Source organism: Medicago sativa, chromosome 8, assembly GCF_051527215.1.
Source record: "Medicago sativa cultivar Bolivia chromosome 8, Bolivia_mono, whole genome shotgun sequence".
Lineage (NCBI taxonomy): Eukaryota > Viridiplantae > Streptophyta > Magnoliopsida > Fabales > Fabaceae > Medicago > Medicago sativa.
Genome location: NC_140756.1, coordinates 84,343,202 through 84,364,268, shown reverse-complemented (window position 1 = coordinate 84,364,268; position 21,067 = coordinate 84,343,202). Strand labels below are relative to the sequence as shown.

Here is a 21,067-nt window from a genome sequence, read left to right as displayed (position 1 = left end):
GTCCAATACATTAATAACCAGACCCTTTCGGCTTAACGGAACCACACTCTTTCGGGTTTTTGAAGCCAAATCACATCAAAAGAGGTCAAAGTCTTCAACCACCCGATCTACGATCACGAACAAAAAGCAAAAAACATACCACACACGAAGAACACATAGTAACAAACCACCGGCAAACCAAACACAAACACGACAACTCCACCAACTACCAACCTACAACGCAAACAACAACACCAAGAAGTCGGAGACCCAACGAACCAACAGCCCACCGATGACAGGAAAACCGGCGAACATAAATAACCGGCGAAAACAAAAACGAAAACCCAATCCTACCGACACTGGAGACCAAACGGCCGCCAACCTAGTGAACGAAACCGGAGCAAGCGCAACGGCTTGCACCTTCAAACCACTGCAAAAGTTGGATCTTCCATAACCGCCGTCGAAAGAAACACCGGCGAAAACGGAACAAACCAGGAGGAAGCTGATGGGGGAGAAGGAGCGAGTGTAAAGGAAAGACCGACGTCGGAGAAGATGGCAAAATGGTGATGCGGGGTACGGAAGTCACTCGTCGCATCACCAAAACAAAACGGCTACATCGAAACTCAAGGATTTGTGTATGCTAGAGGATAAAAAATAAGAAGAATCTCAAATTACAAATTTAGAATAGGTATTTTTTATTTTATTTTTATATGATCATTTTTCAGACTTAATGTATATTATGTTTCAATTTAAACAATTAACCTTTTTTATTTTATAGAATTTCGCGGTCAATTCTTGTCTGAACTTTTTTGGTGATATTTATTTTATAGAATTTTGCGGTCAATTCTTGTCTGAACTTTTTGGGTGATATGTTTGAACATTTTTTTATTAAAACTATATAGTAATATACGTCCACTATAATTGGTTGATACGTTTCTTAATGATTTTTTTTTGACGTTACGTTTCTTAATGATAATTAATTGTGATAATGATATTTTTAATATTTCCATTCATAATTTTTGTATATACTAACCATGTATATAGAAAGTCTAATTATTTGTGTAAAAATAAATGCATTGAATAATATTAGCAAATACAAAATAAGAAAAAATACATTGAATTAGAAATAATTGAAAATTCCGTAAAAATAAAATAGAATGACTGTGAGAATTAAAGAGCACTTTTTTTTAGGAAGAATAAAAGCATTTTTTTTGAGGAAGAATAAAAGAGCACTTGTAGAATGACCGTGAAATACTTTTTTAGGATGACCTTGAAATACTTGATGTTAGAGGAATGGATCCTCTCATATGATATGATCGTCCATTGAAATCATCACTATCCATAGAAATGAAGAGAGAATAAATTTGAAAAAAAAAAAAGTTGAATTTATTTTTTTAAGGGAAAGTGAGTTTTAATTTGTAGAGATCATAAAACATGAAAAATATATGAGAATTTTCTTATTGAGAGAATCCATTCTGATGTTAGAAAATTGGGAATACATGTTACAATCAAATTTTTATTTTATTTTATTTTTGGTCAAAATTTTCATTTTATTTAACTAACACAGAGTTAGGATCTTTTGATTCTTGTTAGATGTCCAAGGTATCCGACCGACTTAAGACCATTAGATCTGTTATGGGACTAATTATGACATCTATTATGGGACATCTATTTTATTTTATCATGATTATATCAAATTTCTATTTTATTTTATTTCTTTGATAAAAAATATAATTTTATTTTACTAACACCTCAGAGTTAGGATCTTTTGATTCTTGTTAGATGCCTAAGGTATCCCAAAGTCTTAAGACCGTTAGATATGTTATGGGACTAATTATGGAATCTACTATGGGACATCTATTTTATTTGATCATGATTATAGTGCCTTTCAAATGGATGACTCCAATAAGGATTACGTACTAATTAAGTTTTTTTTTTGGTACAATTAAGTATTTTTTTTAAGGAAGACTTACTAATTAAGTTAGAATCAATATATGATAATATGCCATTATAACACCTCTCAAAAAAACTATGTCATTATAATAAAAAAAAGGCAAGATAATATCTTGTCATATTAAATATTAATTTTAATAATAATATGTTAAAAGAAAATAAAATTATAATAATAATCTGTTAAAAGAAAATAAATAAATTATTTGATAATTAATTTGAGATGGTAGTATAAAATGCAAATGAGAAGTTGTTTGAGACAAACCCATCATATCACATTGCAATCCAAGTTGTGAGTTTTCTAGGCAAATTCATCTTCGGCACTTGCCATTTGAGAAGATGGAGAAATCCATAGATCATGTTACGACTGAAAAGGTTAGCAATCATATTCCTGATGATCTTGAATTTTTTATTGTATCTAAATTGCCTCTTAAATCTTTGAAACGGTTTAGTTGCGTACAAAAATCATGGTCACTCCTATTACAAAACTCTAATTTCATGAACATGTACCGCAATTATTTCATATCTAGTAATCATTCTTCTTATGATGAGGATGGTTCGTGTCTCCTCCTACAACAAGCTCTGCCATATTTTCCAAATCACCATGTGTTATACTTGCTTTACGGTGAGAATTTTGAGAATAAGGTCAAATTAGATTGGCCACCTCCATTTCAAGAGAATGGCCAATCTGTTTTTATTTTGGGTCCTGTTATTAACGGCATTGTACGTCTCTACCAAGGGCGTACACCTAATGTTGTGTTATGGAACCCAACTATTGACAATTTGAATGTCCTTCCTCATAGCGCTATTGAGTACCCAACACTTTATGAGCTTGACTATATTTATCTTCATGGATTTGGTTATGACCATGTTAAGGATGACTACAAGGTGATTCGATATGCATCTTATACTCTTGATGCACCTAATATTGAAAATTATATTGAAGTTGGGATAGTATGGGTGTCATGTCGTTACATATGGGAGATATACGGTCTAAAAAGTAACTCTTGGAGAAAAATTGATCTAGATATGCCTCAATGTTATGGGACTAGTGTAGGTGCCTTTGTGTATCTGAATGGAGTTTGATATTGGTATAATAATGATACATATGAGCCATTATTGGTGTCATTTGACTTATGCGATGAGGTGTTACGTACTACACGGATGCCTTCGATATGGATGATAATTCCGATTTTGTGATTGTGTTGAGATACTTGATGGTATTAAATCAGTCCATTGGTTTGATCTCAAATTATTTTGAGACAACTACTTTTCACATATCAATTTTGGGTGAACTCGGAGTGAAGGAATCTTGGACTAAACTCTTCATTCTTGGACCCTTACTTGGCATTGAACATCCTATTGGAAAGGGAAGTAATGGCGATTTATTCTTTAGAAGAAAAAATGATGAACTAGTCCGGTTGAATTTGAATACCCGGATAGTGAGGAGCTTGGTGTTAAAGGGGAAGCGTATTGTTGTCAGGTAGTTATTTACAAGGAAAGTCTTCTTCCTCTTGGAGGAATAAATGATTGATTACTTCTCTTTTTTGATGTAGAGATTTCACCCTAGAGGTTTATGCAAGTGGCTTTTAGAATTTTACCATGTAATACAAATTTGCTTGTCAATTGCGCATACCAAAATTAGGGGAAATACTTCCATGACATAGCTTGTGTGCCATTGGTGCCATTGGGGAAATTCTGGCCAATGATGTGTGTGGATGTGTGTGGGGATGTGTGTGTGATGTGTGTGTGTGTGGTGGAGATGCAAGCTATGACATCAATGGCACACAAGCTATGGCACCAAAGTGGAGTCCCAAAATTAGTATCAAATATATGACAAGTTAAAAACCGATTAATAATATCAATCTTGCAAACTGTTTGTTTCTTTTTGTTTTTGCGTGTGTTTCACTGGTCATTTTGGCTGGTTGGTTTGTTTGATAAATTTGTCCCATAAAAATTATTGGTTCCTTTCATACTCAGGTAAATTTAATTGAGTTAAAATCAATATAAGATAAGTTAAAATTTGATTGCTAATAAAGTTTTGTAATAATGCAATCAGTGTCATTCTATATTATATCAGATATGTTCGAGAGGGACAAACAAAAGCTCACAGAAGAGGGACCAGATTTTGGTTCAACCTATATGTTTTTATGTTGCATGATAGTTTTCTCAGGCAGACTTTAGTCAAACCTTAAAAGTTTGACAAAATAGAATCTCGATGCGATACCGAGGCTCTGTTTGGTAAAAATAGCGGATAGCTTATAAGCTAGTGATAGGCGATAGGCGATAGCTTATAGCTTATAGGCGATGGGCGATGCGATAGGCGATAGGCCGATGACTTATAACTTATAAGCTAATTGAAGTGTTTGGTAAAATTAGCGGTTCAATAGCCGATAAATGTAAAATGACATAAAAGGACATTTTTAATTCATAACAAATTTATTCACTAAAAGGACATTCTTATTAAATAATTTTATTAACTAAAATTTTATTTCATATTCATTTTTAATTTAATATTTTTTTAATTGATGGATGGTCAAAGGCCAATCATTTTAATATTTCTACTACACAAAAAAATTAAACGTTATTATAAAATTTACTCAACTAATATAATAGGAAACTTTTTTTTAAAGGAGAATCGTAACTTTCATATCTCTTCCTATAAAACATACAATTTAATTTATTTTAGATTATAAATAATAATAAATAAGAAAAAAAATAAAGGCTATCGAATAAAGAAAAGAAATTATGTAACAAAAAAAAACTGAAACATTGATGGTTAGTGGCCGGTACCCAATGAGAAATTGAAAATAAAAATACTCGGCTGCCAAGTATTTAAACGTTACTCTCTCGGATATATAAAAAAAAATAGAGGGTAAAAGTGGATTTTAATTAAAATATTAAGGGTAAAAATGTAATAAAAGATGATAAGCTATAAGCTATATGCTCAAACGCTACTTGAAATAGCTTCGAAAAATAGCTTATAAGTTCGTGGAAATTCGTGAAATAAGCTATAAGCTCGTGGTAAAAGATTGTTACCAAACGAGCTTTTTTGTCAAACGAGCTTATAAGCTATAAGCTATAAGCTATAAGCTCATTTGGTGGGCTTACCAAACAGAGCCTCAATATATGAACCTTGTTAAACCCTAAGCCAAGTTTAGTGGCACCTTAGGCAATTTAAACGCTAAATCAGATTTGAACACCACGCCAAATTTAAATTTCTCTACATGCACACAACTAAACATTGAGTCCATTTAAAAATATTTTAAAATTTATTATTTTTATGTATCGCAAATGAAGCAAATTGTTCACTTAATAAAAGATTCGAGGCTAGCCTTGCTTAATATATTTGCCGTTCAAAAAAAAAATAAAAGATTCGAGTTTTTTTTTTTTTTGAAATGAAAAATGTTAGTATTCTTTATACTTGTTAATATTTTGCTTCGAGTATGGATCATACTCTCAACCTTGTTATCACTCCGCTCCATACATCTTCTATGTGCGAAGTAACTTGATTTATCCATCATTATTAGGAGGAAATTGAGAAAAAGGTTTGCCAATGTGTCTGTGTTTTTTTAAACATGCTAAAACGAAATCTAGGGTGTTATTAAAGAGGGAAACAAAATCATCAAAAAAAATTGTCCGTTTTATGCACTCAAGTCATAAGTATGCAACTTATGTAGTAGTGAAATTTGCCCGTTTTAAATTTGATATTTTGGTGATGGAAAGCACTGAAGTTAGTCTGATTGTTGCATCAGGAAAATGAGAATTGGTGCTCTTAAATTTATCATAATAAATGCAAAGAAGTTCAACATATTCAGTTTTGTGGTAGTCTTACTTAAAAGACTTATATTATCAAGTTATATGTTGAATTTGCACCAGGAAGTGTAATGTGATTAGACAAACCCCCCTTTTGCTGTTTTTAGAATAGGAATGCGAACTGAATTTTTGGAATTTTTTTGAAGTAATTGTTTTATATTTTATCAATAAATTGTTATTTTTTGAAAAACATTTTCTGCATAGACTATATATAAAGAAAATACATTTTTTTTTGAAAGAATAAAGAAAATACATGAATTTGAATAGATTATTTCCATTTTTAATTTTGCCTTTCATTTTGTTTCATTTTTTTACCTTTCATTTAAATGTTTTATTTACTATTTTATTCTTTTTATAATATTATTTAAATTATTAATTTAAAAAATAGTTACATCTTATTAAAATAGGAATTATCCCACTAAAATAAGAACAATATTATCTTAAAAACGTATAAAGCGAATATGAGATTTTGAACTAGATTTTCTATTATTTCAATTATACCTTTAAAAAAATTCTATAATAATGTTATATTGTCGTTATGGATGAGAGTTAATATTATATTAGTTATACCATTGCATAATCGAAAAAGATAAGCCTAATTTGTTACAATAAATCACAAACATTTTTTTTTGGTAGTGTTACAATGTAACGACTAACTAGGCAAAAAGAAAAGGAAAAAAAGGAGGAGAGTCGAAATTAAGTTCCAAACTTATCTCTCAAAAGAGAGATTCCATGCCGGGCGGAGGGCGGTTCCGGTGAGCGAGAGCACATTGTATGTGATCTTTCCTTTGCCATAGAATGTTTGCACACATATTTTGTTCCTTAAGAACATGCATCAATATTGTATTTCCATTTTCATGTAAATCATCTCTAATATGAATGATATCGGTAGCATAAGTGTGCAATATATGATCACGACCATCAATAATCATGTCAACTGCTTCCAAACAATCACTCTCATAAATAATGTTGACATAACATTTTTTACCGCAAAAATCAAGACCTATCTGGATAACACATAACTCAACATCACCTCCGGCTTCATGGTGAGAAAAACCGGCTATCCAATCTCCATCATGGTTGCGAACAACACCACCAACACCTAAACAACCAAAATCTTCTAGAAAGCTACCATCAATATTGAGTTTGAGTGTACTATCCGGAGGGGGATCCAATGAGCTAAGAGGCGCAATGAGTGTGAGTCCAAATTAAGATTTAGATAGTAAGAAATGCATTCATAATGTAACAAAATAAATCACAAACATCTATTCTATAACAAATAATTCATGTATTCTCTATTTCTATTTATACTCTTTTTTTCCTACAGACTCTATCTTTTCCATAACAGATAAAAATATATTCTATATATATGATTTTAATCAAGATCTAGTTTCATAACAAAAGCGGGAAGTTATACCCGACACCCCTACATTTATACCTTCACCCCAACATTTGACACAAACTATCAAATTTACCCTTTGTATAAAATAAAACACAATTACCCTTTCACTTTTTACCCCCGACTTTTTCTAGAAAAACCGCGGCATTTCTTTGGAAAAAAACGCTATTTGGAGAACACGATCGAAATTCACTCTTCCTTTCATGTGAAAACACTTCCGTGCTTCTGCTCCCAACAAACAATTAGCCTTCTTTTATGTGTGCTCTTAATCGTTTTGTGTTCTTTCTCTTAATATTTTCATGTGTTTGTTCTCTTGATTGTTTACCGGAATTATTGGTTAAGGTTTTCTAGGTTTGCCAAAGTTTTCTAGGTTAGTGGGTTATCGGAATCGTTCACGAAATCGTGTTTTAGGTTACCGAAATTGATCTATGAATCATTGATTCCCGGGAAACACATGCAAAGCGTTCCGGTTGAAATCCGGAAAAACGTGTGCACAACATTCCGGTTGATGCTTCTCATAATCGTTTTGTCGGTTCGGATGCTTTTTTTCTAAGTTCTTACTTTTTTCTCAAACTTTTTAAATAAAAAGAAATTGAGATGGGAATTAATGCACCAATAAAATTGAGACGGAAATCTGGAATATTGTTGTTCTTTATTCAGATTCATAAGGCTTGATATTTGTTAATTTGTTATGGTATATAAGCTCTTGCATACTCATTTTGGTATGAGAGTAATGGTTAAATATTAGTTCTTGTACAACAAAATCCCATACTTCAAATATTAGCTCTTGCGTACCTGTTTGTAAATGATATGCAAAGCTTTCGGTACACATTTTGGAAAAAGCAATGATGAGTTTTCCGGAAAAATATTGTAAATGTATTATAGGAGGTTCTGGAAAAATTTCAGAAAGATGTTATAGGAGGAAAAATTTGAGGGTGAGAAATTAATGTGGGGGTGAACTCATGGGAAATGTTAAAAGTGAGGGAGAAAAATTAATGTGTAAAAGGTTAAATAATAAAGAAGGTAAAATTGGAATTTTTGAAAATATGTAGGGGTGAAAGTACATGTGTTGGGGTATAGGGTAAAATTTCCCAAAAGCTGTTTATAATTTAAGCAAGTAGCATAATAGAAAGAGAAGATAAACAGGCCGGAGTGCCCATTTGAAATGTAGTTTTCAATAAATTTGATTTCATATCTCTTTCCTATAACAAATAATTCATGTATTCTCTATTTCTATTATACTCTTTTTTTTTTCTGCAGACTCTAGCTTTTCCATAACAATTTTTTTTTAGGGTTAATAGGTTTTTACTCCCCGTAATATAGGTCACTTTTGGTTTTGCCCCCTAGGAAATTTTTTTGTTAGATTTGTCCTTGTAAAATTGAGATTCTTTGGTTTTGCCCCCGAGCCGTTGAGTCGGCGAATCTCCTATGTGGCACGGCTGCGTCGGCGAATTCTGCCGACATGGCGCGCCGATCGTATAATTATTTTTATTTTTTATTGGGGTACACGTGGCATTTTTTATTTTTTTTTAAAAAATATTTAAAAAATTGAAAAATTAATAAAAAAAATTTAAAAAAATTGAAAAATTAATAAAAAAATTAAAAAATTCTGGAAAAATGAAAAATTGAAAAAAAATATTAAAAAATTCTGGAAAAATGAAAAATTAATAAAAACTTGAAAAAAAATTAAAAAATTCTGGAAAAATGAAAAATTAATAAAAAAATTGAAAAAAATATTAAAAAATTCAGGAAAATTGAAAAATTAATAAAAAAATTGAAAAAAATATTAAAAAATTCTGGAAAATTGAAAAATTAATAAAATTAAAAATTCTTGAAAATCGAAAAATTAATAAAAAATCTGGAAAAAATGAAAAATTAATAAAAAAAACTGTAAAAAATGAAAAATAATCTAATAAAATGAAAAATAATGAAAAAATTCTGGAAAATAAAAAATTTCAGGAAAAAATTCTCGAAAATATTTAAAAAAATTCGAAATTTTCAAAAAAAATTAAAAAGATTAATCATTTTTAAAAAATGAAATTTTTGAATTTTTCATTCGTATTTTTCGAAATTTGGTTTTCAACAATGTCTACTACATTCGTTGATTCATGTGTTCTATTATCGCCCATTATTTCCCCTTTTCTCGACCATTTAAAAATTACAACTAATTAGTATTTCCTGAAATTTTGCCGGTTGTTCTTCTATCGGGTGCAATATCGAACTCTATTAATCTAGCTTTCTCATTCACTAATGTTATGACATGTTGGTTCGTTTTATTTCAATTGCATGTCTTCAAATTTAAACTTGGGACCTAATACAACCATACAAAACTAAATTTTAAAGTGATGAATGCATATATACTAATCAAAATTTCGAAAAATACGAATGAAAATTTCAAAAATTTCATTTTTTTAAAAATGATTAATCTTTTTAATTTTTTTTGAAAATTTCGATTTTTTTTAAATATTTTCCAGAAATTTTTTATTTTCCAAAATTTTTTCATTATTTTTCATTTTATTAGATTATTTTATTTTTTTAATCATTTTTTATTATTATTAATTTTTCCAGAATTTTTAAATTTTTTCAGATACTTTTTTATTTTGATTAATTTTTCCAGATTTCTTTAATTTCTTTAAAAAAAATTCCAGAATTTTTTAATATTTTTTACAGTTTTTTATTAATTTTTCCATATTTTTTATTAATTTTAGATTTTCAAGAATTTTTAATTTTTTTTATTAATTTTTCAATTTTCCAGAATTTTTTAATTTTTTTTCAATTTTTTTATTAATTTTTCAATTTTCCAGAATTTTTTATTATTTTTTTTCAATTTTTTTATTAATTTTTCATTTTTCCAGAATTTTTTAATTTTTTTCAATTTTTTATTATTTTTTCATTTTTTAAGAATTTTTTAATTAATTTTTCGATTTTCCAGAATTTTTTAATATTTTTTTTCAATTTTTTATTATTAATTTTTAATTTTTCCAGAATTTTTTAATTTTTTTTAATTAATTTTTCAATTTTCCAGAATTTTTAATTTTTTTTAATATTTTTTTAAAAAAAATAAAAATGCCACGTGTACCCCAATAAAAAAAATAAAAAATAAAAAATTTATACGATCGGCGCGCCATGTCGGCGAATCTGGCGACGTCACGTGCCAAGTAGGAGATTCGCCGACTCATTGGGGTCGGGGGGCAAAACCAAAGAATCTTCATTTTACGAGGACGGAATCTAAAAAAAAAATTTCCTAGGGGGCAAAACCAAAAGTCACCTATATTACGGGGGTAAAAGCCTATTAACCCTTTTTTTTTATAATAATTGTAAAACAAAATAAAAAAAATCAACTTCACATTAATCAAAATATAACTATATTCTTCAAGGGTAAAAATCCTCTAAATAGAGTAAAGTGTAACTATGAGAAATCAAGGATTGTTATAGCAGCAAACTCATGATTTATTAAAATATATTTACAATATATATCTTTAATTTGTTAATTAACAATTGATATTGCTCACTTTACATTTTAAAATGGTGTTTTTTTTAAAAAGAACACTCTAAATAATGTTTTTATCCGAATCCGTTCTGCAACTAAGTTTCGATCATCTTGGTTTTCTCTTATCTCTAGTACCCATTTTGCAAATTTGCAATTTGAACTTTTTTCCCTAATAAAGGCTTAACAAAAAATTAAATAAGATACTTTTTTCCTAGTAAGCATATACGCACGAGCCAAATTTTGTTCTCTAATTTTATAGGCATGGTGAGACCATCTTATCAATCTTCACCATAAAATTTTGGAGTTTAAAATGAAGGATGAATTATTATGAATTGTTTAAAAAATTCCTAATTATGGGGAACGAAAATTCATAATCAATCATTCCTTTTTTTGGTAAGATCAATCAATCATTCCTTTGTGAAAAATTCTAATTTCTTATAGAAAACCATATTTTAACGTAATAAACAAGCTGCAATGTACCAAAAAAAAAAAAAAAAAAGCCTGCAAAAAAGTATAAAAAAATTCAACCTCTATATCACTTTCCCGAGCTTTGTGTATACTAGAGGATAAAAAATAAGAAGAATCTCAAATTACAAAGTTAGAATAGGTATTTTATTTTATTTTTATAGGATCATTTTTCAGACTTAATGTATATTACGTGTCAATTTAAACAATTAACCTTTTATTTTTTTAAGAATCAATTAACCTTTTTATTTTATAGAATTTCGCGGTCAATTCTTGTGTGAACATTTTTGGGTGATATGTTTGAACATTATTTTATTAAAAATTTATAGTAATATACGTCCACTATAATTGGTTGATACGTTTCTTAATGATAATTAATTGTGATAATGATATTTTTAATATTTCCATTCATAATTTTTGTATATACTAACCATGTATATAGAAAGTCTAATTATTTGTCCCGTGAGCATAGCTCGGTTGGTAGGACAATGCATTATTATATGCATGGGTCGGGGTTCGAACCCCGACACCCCACTTATTCACCTTATAAGGTGAATTCTAGCCACTATGCTACCCGACCAAAAAAAAAAAAGTCTAATTCACCTTATAAGGTGAATTCTAGCCACTAGGCTACCCGACCAAAAAAAAAGTTTTTTACACAAATAATTAGACTTTTTTTTGTCGGGTAGCCTAGTGGCTAGAATTAATATTAGGAAATTAAAATAAAAAATTCATTGAATGAGAAATAATTGAAAATTCCGTAAAAATAAAATAGAATGACCGTGAGGAAAAAAGAGCACTTTTTTTTTAGGAAGAATAAAAGAGCACCTGTAGAATGACCGTGAAATACTTTTTTGTAAGGATGACCTTGAATTGAAATACTTGATGTTAGAGGAATGGATCCTCTCATATGATATGATCGTCCATTGAAAAAAAGAGAGAAAAAAAGTGAGTTTGAATTTATTTTTTTAAGGGAAAGTGAGTTTTAATTGTAGAGATCATAAAACATGAAAAATACATGAGAATTTTCTTGTTGAGAGAGTCCATTCTGATGTTAGAAAATTGGGAATACATGTTACAATCAAATTTTTATTTTATTTTATTTTTTGGTCAAAATTTTCATTTTATTTTACTAACACCTGAGAGTTAGGATCTTTGATTCTTGTTAGATGCCCAAGGTATTCCAACGACTTAAGACTATTAGATCTGTTATGAGACTAATTATAAAATCTATTAAGGGACATCTATTTTATTTTATCATGATTATATCAAATTTCTATTTTATTTTATTTCTTTGATCAAAAATATAATTTTATTTTACTAACACCTCAGAGTTAGGATCTTTGATTCTTGTTAGATGTATAAGGTATCCCAAAGTCTTAAGACCATTAGATCTGTTATGGGACTAATTATGGAATCTACTATAGGACATCAATTTTATTTGATCATGATTATACTACCTTCCAAATGGATGACTCCAATTCCTTCAAAAAAAATAAAAATGGATGACTCCAATAAGGATTACTTACTAATTAAGTTTTTTTTAAGGAAGACTTACTAATTAAGTTAGAATCAATATATGACAATATGTCATTATAATACCTAAAAAAAATTATGACATTATAATAAAAAAAGGCAAGATAATATCTTGTCATATTAAATATTAATTATAATAATAATCTGTTAAAAGAAAATAAATAAATTAATTGATAATTAATTTGAGATAGTAGTATAAAATGCAAATGAGAACTTATTTCAGGCAAACCCATCATATCACACTGCAATCCAAAGTCGCCTTGATCATACTGCCGTTGTGAGTTTTGTAGGCAAATTCATCTTCGGCACTTTCCATTTGAGAAGATGGAGAAATCCATAGACCATGTTACAACTGAAAAGGTTAGCAATCATATTCCTGGTGATCTTGAATTTTTTTTTGTGTCTAAATTGCCTCTCAGGTCTTTGAAACGGTTTAGTTGCGTGCGGAAATCATGGTCACTCTTATTTCAAAACACTAATTTCATGAACATGTACCGCAACTATTTCATATCTAATAATCATTCTTCTTATGATGAGGATGGTTCATGTCTCCTCCTACAACAGGCTCTGCCATATTTTCCAAATATGTGTTATACTTGCTTTCTGGTGAGAATTTTGAAAATAAGGTCAAATTAGAATGGCCACCTCCATTTCAAGAGAATGACCAATCTGTTTTTATTTTGGGTCCAGTTATTAACGGCATTGTTTGTCTCTATCAAGGGCGTACACCTAATGTTGTATTATGGAACCCAACTACCGACAAATTGAATGTCCTTCCTCATAGCTCTATTGAGTCCCCAATACTTTATGAGCTTGAATATATTTATTTTCATGGATTTGGTTATGACCATGTTCAGGATGACTACAAAGTGATTCGATATGCAACTTATAGTCTAGATGCACCTAATATTGAAAATTATATTGAAGTTGGGCTAGTATGGGTGTCCCGTCGTTACATATGGGAGATATACAGTCTAAAAAGTAACTCTTGGAGGAAAATTGATCTAGATATGCCTCAATGTTATGGGACTAGCATAGGTGCCTATGCGTATCTGAATGGAGTTTGTCATTGGTATAATGATGATACATATGAGCCATTATTGATGTCATTTGACTTATGCGATGAGGTGTTCGTACTACACGGATGCCTTCGATATGGATGATAATTCCGAATTTGTATTTGTGCTGAGATACTTGATGGTATTAAATTAGTCCATTGGGTTGATTTCAAATTATGCAGAGACAACTACTTTTCACATATCAATTTTGGGTGAACGCGGTGTGATGGAATCTTGGACTAAACTATTCGTTCTTGGACCCTTACCTGACATTGAACATCCTATTGGAGAGGGAAGTAATGGCGATTTATTCTTTAGAAGAAAAAATGATGAACTAGTCCGGTTTAATTTGAATACTCAGATAATTGAGGGGCTTGGTGTTAAAGGGGAACTGTATTGTTGTCGGATAGTCATTTACAAGGAAAGTCTTCTTCCTCCAGAATAAATGATTGATTAGTTTTCTTTTTTAATTTAGAGATTTAACCCTAGAGGTTTATGCAAGTGGCTTTTAGAATTTTACCATGTAATACAAATTTCTTGTCAATTGCGCATACCAAAATTTGTATCAAATATATGACAAGTTAAAAACCGATTAATAATATCAATCTTGCAAACTGTTTGTTTCTTCTTTGTTTTTGCGTATGTTTCACTGGTCATTTTGGCTGGGTGGTTTGTTTGATAAATTTGTCCCCTAAAAACTATTGGTTGCTTTCATACTCAAGTAAATTTTAATCGAGTTAAAATCAATATAAGATAAGTTAAAAATTTGATTGCTAATAAATTTTTGTAACAATGCAATCAGTGTCATTCTATGTTATATCAGATATGTTCGAGAGGGACAAACAAAAGCTAACGGAAGAGGGACCAAATTTTGGTTCAACCTATATGTTTATGTTACATGATAGTTTTCTCTGGCAATTGTTTGTGATTGCAAATCTTACTATATATCTGTTTGACTAGGATAGACTTTAAAAATTTGACAAAATAGAATCTCAGTACTGAATATATGAACCTTGTTAAACCCTAAGCCAAGTTTAGTGGCACCTTAAGCAAATTAAACGCTAAACCAGATTTGAACACCACGCCAAATTTAAATTTCTCTACATGCACACAACTAAACATTGAGTCTGTTTAAAAATATTTTATAATTTATTATTTTTATATATCGCATGCAAATGAAACAAATCGTTCACTTAACAAAAGATTTGAGTATTTTTCTTTTTGAAATGGAAAATGTTAGTATTGTCTATACTTGTTAGTATTATGCTGGGAGTATTTTATAACCCTAAACCCTAAACCTTGTTATCAGTCCGCTCCTTATATCTTCTATGTGCAAAGTAACTTGATTTATCCATCGTTATTAGGAGGAAATTGAGAAAAAGGTTTGGCAATGTGTCTGATGTGTGTTTTTTTATTTTAACAAGGCTAAAAGGAAATCTAGGATGTTATTAAGGATGGAAACATAATCAATAAAAAAAATATTTGTCCGTTTGAGTGCTTTAAGTCGATAAGTATACAACGTATCACTTACTCTTAAAGCTTATTAGGTTTAGCAACCATTAACCCTAATTTTTCCCTCTAATACTCCAGCATTAAATGTTAATGAGGCAACCCTAATTTTTTCCCTCCTATTCCATTCACAATTTGAATTTCGAAATTCAAATGCTTCTATTTCCATCTCATTTGAAAATTATTAATTATGGTTTGAATTGTTTATAATTTTCAATGTATTCCTTTGGCTGATAATAATATCGACCCTTGGCATAATCCATGCAAAAATGAACAGATCCACACATTGGCCACTAAATTTTGTTTCCAAAGCATGGTTATTTACTACCCCACTATCCCTTATTCTGCTATATAAATGCCAATCAAGCTCTATCTATTCTCATGCTTATTATCTCCTTCATACTCCCTCCATTCCTTTTCTTTTGATGTTTTAGAACTTAAACTATATTTCAAAACTTTTGATGTTTTAGTGAATTTATTATTATTTTCTCAAGTTTACCCTTGTTGGAAAACACAATAAACTATTAAAGTAGTTGTGACATTTGGTTTATCACATGTGAATTTAATGATAAATAAGGACATTTAAGTAAAACACACACAAAAGTTTATATTCTTTAATTACTCCTTAAAACTTGTGTCAAGAGCTAAAACATCAAAAGAAAAGGAATGGAAGGAGTACATCCATAACCAAAAAACACGTACTCATCTTGCTGATGTCTGGAGATAAAATTGAAACCTTGCTTGCATACCATTGTTTGACTGGTATATAACACACTGTTTTCATCTTTTTCTGTTTTTAAACTATTAATTTGTGCGTAACATTTAATGCTGTTCGTTTATTTGACAGTTCCATCCTGTTTCTGAGATGGACAAGGTTATCAATAAGTTGAAACTGAAATACAAGACTTACGTTGTCGAGTATGACACAGAAGATGTGGGTGATTGTTTCAGTTCTTTTATTATTTCAAATTTCTGTTTTAGGTTAAAGTTTTGTGCTTACACTTGTGTATGTTTTGTTTTAGGGTGCTGTGATGTTGCCCAACATGTTTGGAGCTGATTCTGTTTGGAGACAAAATTCATCGTTTTGTCAACTTGACTGACCCAAAGAACAATTAGTTCGAAGTTTGGCTTAATGCTGCAATATTAGCAATTATTATCAATGTAATGAATGAACAATGGTAGTGTTTGGCCAAATTTCGATTTAGTTTAAGTCTGTATTTTGGTTAGTTGTATGATGGGAAAGAAAAATCCTTCATCAATTCAGTGACTTTTCAGATTTTTATTAATTCAATGAGTACGTTATTTAGTTATACACTACATGTTTACATTGCTTTTGTGATTTTCTGCAAACAAGCATAATAATATATTAACCAGCCCTTGATTTAGTAGTTCTCACCCACATTTTTTTTTGCGATTTAAGAAGCAGAATTTTACAAAGGGTTAATAACATAAAACTATTGCATAAAGCAGCATGCAACCTACTTAATTGATAAACAGTTATCTTAATTTATCAAACTACTTATGGTCATGCATATCCTACCAACGTAAATGCAGCTGATCAATAAGAAAAATGAAGTTATATGTATTGTATCCAAAATATAGTGATTTTACCAATATTGTTTTAAGTTTGTAACTGTGGAAAGCAAATATAGTTTGGTACACTGAACCAAAAAAAAAAAAAGATTCTCGAAAAAAATGCTAATGAATCTTAAGGATCCTGCATTTTTCCCTCTATTAATCCTATTTGAATAAAGTGAATAATTAAAGGTTGTTACATTGGCAATAACTAACTTTGATATTCCTAATTATTGTTTTAAATAACACTGTGAAATAAATTAGTCAATTCACTTTATGCATGGGAATAAAATTTGGAAGCACAACTTTTTAATATATATATATATATATATATATATATATATATATATATATATATATATATATATAATTCAAATAGATAACTGATTGTGGGAATTTACTTTAAGATAAATTGACTTTATATATTTACTTTATAGATAAATTTAACTTTTCATTTTATATTTATTTTTTGACAAGAAATGTGAAATAAATTGATTAATACCACTTTATGCTTGGGACTGGCATTTGGCTGGACAGTTTTTTTCAAGCGCCTCTTTGCTTCCCAACGTCATTAACTAACGAGGTAACCAACAACAGAAATTGTGGAATGTCTGTTAGACTTCCCCACACTAATTGTTCAAATTTGCTTATTTCTTTAAAATTTACTGTATTACCAATATCTACCGGAATATAAATTATACTCTCTCGGTCACTATATAAGCAAAATTCAACTTTTTAGATTTATTTAATAAATTATGTCTTTGACCAATAATATAGACCAAATACATCATTTATGCAATAAACCTAAAAAGTTGTTTTTTGCTTATAATAACGACCGGAAGGAAGTACATATTAATATTCGGTCGGAAGAGTCTCTTTCCAAAACATAGTGGTTTACAATTTTCCTTCCAATCCAGAGAACTTTAAAAGCATCAATGTATGAAATCGTTACCCTTATAAGACCCGTGCGGCGCACGGGTCGGCTATCTAGTGGAGTAGTGAAATTTGTCCGTTTTATATTTGATATTTTGGTGATGGAAAGCATTGTTAGTTAGTTTGATGAGAAATGCTAGGGTCACACCCTCTAACACACTCTCTAACACACACCAATCACATTTTGCCATGCCATCCACTTTTTTTTACATTATGACTTGCTACCGATTCCACCATCCTTCATTACATTTATTATTATTAGTTAAATTAAAAACTAAAGCATTTAATCTTCCTGTACTTCAACCTCCCACCTAACAAGACTTTGCGGGAAAATGTGGATTGGTGCTCTTAAATTTAACATCACAAATACAACTTTCCCATGGTGGGATAATCTTTCCCCTACCCATCCTAAATGCCACCTTAGTTGTAACATGAAAGAAAAAGAAAAAAACTTACGAGGTTAATTCGAATTCGATGCGGAGGGCCGAAAGAGGGTTAAAAGAGGGTTAACGGGGACGATTAGTGACATAGATTAGTAATCCACGTGTTATTTTGTAATTGGCTAACGGTTAGAACAATTCATAAGGAACTGTGTGTAAGTTTTCTCCTTAAATTATATTTATTGTTATATATTTGTTACATGTGTTATTTGTATTTAAAATTAAATTTAAAATTAAGGGTATTTTTGGAAAGAAAAGTTCAACCCAAAAGTGTGTTGAAAGGGGTAGTTTTCTTTATATATAGTATAGATACTATTGATAGCTTATTCTATTTTAAATAGCGTTTGAGCATATAATTTTTTCTTCCACTTTTACACTTTTTATTTTATTTAAATGTCAATTTTATCTTCCCTAAAAAAATGTCAATTTTACCCCTTATATTTTATTATTATTTAAAATAAATAAATGAATGCAATAAATATGGGGTATAAACAGGTTTGCGTAAATCTTATAAAATAGTATATTTTCAACGGTGCTATAAACTTTTTTTTTTGTGGTGGCCGGGATTTGAACCCGTGGTGGCCGGGATTTGAACCCCGACCTTGCATATTTTATGCATTGTCTTTACCAGCCGAGATAAGCGCACGAGGACAACGGTGCTATAAACTGATTAGTTGTTTGTGTTATAATGAGTATTTTTTTCCAAATAATTTAGTAAATAAAAACTCCTCTTTAGATGAACAAATAAAAAATTTGTTCCCGTGAACTTAGCTCAATTGGTAAGGACAATGCATAATATATGCAAGGTCCGGGGTTCGAATCCCGGCCACCACAAAAAATAAAAAATAAAAAATTTAAAGTTTGAACTTCGATCTCTTCATATTGCGGCGTACATATCAATTGAGCTGCCCACGCGGACGGTTAGCAAGTATTTCTATCTCTAGTCAATAAAAAATCTATTTTCATCATATATTTCATTTTTTAGATCTATATTTTATGTTAAATCTACCTCAGCCTCTCGGGTTTTTTCAACATGTGTCTTTTATAAGTTCTCATTTACAAATTCTTATTTAAAACTTGGCGGTTCAAGAGGAATGCAAGCGTCAACGGGGGAACCTTTGTTTTTAGAGTATGTTTTATTTCTTTTGTAATTTGTTTTTAGTTACTATAAGTAACTATTAACTAAACCCTAATTGGTTAGCTTTTTCTATCAGAAACAACAAAGCTTCTGCAAGAGCCAAGGAATAAAAGATATATAGAGCAGATCGACAGTTCCTCTTATCGGTGTCTCCGTTCGTTACCTCTCCAAAATCATGCCTTACTAGCTTTATTGATGAGAGAACCACACTAGCTGTTGCAGAAATAAGTTGAAGCCAATAGAGAATTCTACTTACATGCCTTGAAAGAAAAAACCATTTAGCATAAGGTAATAATGGAACTTCTGAGCTAACCCACATCCTAGTTGGTGTCCTTGGTGTTGTTGCCTTAGTTCTGTGCTTTGAGGTAGACATCATTTCCTTGAAACTTTTGATTCCAATTGTACCATCAGTAATGGACCATGTAGCTTCATGCTGCCATTCAAGCTCCTGGCTTCTGCTGAAAATTCTAGTACCTTCAACAACAAGTATGATGGTGATGAACCAAAAATCGGTTTTTTCTAAGGTGACAGCAAAACCACCAAGAAGGACAACAGTGGCCCAGATGAAACCAAGAGTTCCTAACCCTGTTGCTGCTTTTTCAAGCACTGCAAGCTGAAGAGCAAAAAGGGTCAGTTTCTTTTCTGGAGCTATATTTGTTGTTGGAGAAACCGAATTCGCAGCGTCGCTTTCTGATTTCTCTATGCTACTCAGTAAAGATGGTTTTGACATGGTTGTGCCTGTGCTTCCGGTGTCGCTAACTTGTAAATGAATGCTTCCTTCTCTTTCTAATGAATGATTATGATCCATGGTAACCAGCAATTAGTGTGAGCTATATTGATATTGATTTGAAGATAAGGTGTGATGATTCTGATGAAGATGAATGCTGTAGAGGGCACGTATATATTCTGCTGCCTGTTGAGGAAAGAGTAACGTCAAGCTTTTCTTTCAACCAAATTTTCTAACAAGTTGGTTATGCTTTTGTAACACAACTACTAACTGAGGGTTTAAGAGGTTGACTTTCCATTGCCAAAGATTGAAAGTTGTAGTAATTTAGACAAAGGATGAGAGAAAATAATGAGAATTTCGTATATTGTTGATAATGACTATATTAACTTGATAGTAGTTTGATACACAAACTCAATAGTAATAATTCCTATTTAAAAATTCACTTGAAACAGTTGTGAAATAATCACCGTTATTAATATTGTCTCCTTTAAAAGAAAAATATTTTCCAAGTGCATGTTTTTAGCACATATAAATTTTATTTTAGTGCCACCGTTATTAATACATATAAATTATTTTATTTTATAACAGATGTGAAATAATTATTAATGTTTAATAATTTTGATGTCTAATGCAATGTTTTTGAAGGAGTGTCTAATGCAATGTTATTTATTTTTAATAAATATAAATTGTAGAAGATAAATAATAAGAAAAAAATAGAGAAACATATTTGTTTTCTGATGTGAGAATAATATAATCTATTGAAAAAAATAGTCACACATAAAAAAAGATAAGACTTTTGATAAGAGTTTATAAAAAGAGAGACACATTTCACCTTACAAACCAATTTTATAATTATGAATTAAGCTCAATATAAAAACCTAATACAACCCTTGTTAATATACTATACAAGTTCGAGTATTTCAGAAGAGTTGCGCACTTCATCATACACCTAAATATTAATTAAAAAAACATTGACTTGATTAAATGACAACAGATTGTAGTTTCTTTTGTCTTCTTTTCGTAACAAAAAGTTTGTGAGTTAGACTCTAAAG

General features: G+C 30.1%; 1 protein-coding gene, 1 long non-coding RNA gene and 2 pseudogenes across 2 annotated transcripts; 3 read left to right on the top strand and 1 right to left on the bottom strand.

Moving 5' to 3' along the window:
• Positions 1-2,254: 2,254 nt before the first annotated feature.
• LOC146902447 (F-box only protein 8-like) lies at positions 2,255-3,463 on the top strand (annotated as a pseudogene).
• Positions 3,464-12,878: 9,415 nt separating this feature from the next.
• On the top strand, positions 12,879-14,320 carry LOC146902446 (F-box/kelch-repeat protein At3g06240-like; annotated as a pseudogene).
• Positions 14,321-15,884: 1,564 nt separating this feature from the next.
• Positions 15,885-16,527, top strand: LOC146902445 (uncharacterized). The gene is made up of 2 exons (XR_015022873.1): positions 15,885-16,136; positions 16,225-16,527. It is a non-coding gene; the product is annotated as an uncharacterized LOC146902445 (long non-coding RNA).
• A 2,801-nt stretch (positions 16,528-19,328) lies between these two features.
• Positions 19,329-20,409, bottom strand: LOC146902444 (uncharacterized). The gene has a single exon (XM_085737139.1). It carries the CDS (start codon positions 20,094-20,096, stop codon positions 19,329-19,331), a length of 768 nt encoding a protein of 255 aa, XP_085593265.1. The 5' UTR covers positions 20,097-20,409.
• Between the last annotated feature and the right edge of the window lie 658 nt (positions 20,410-21,067).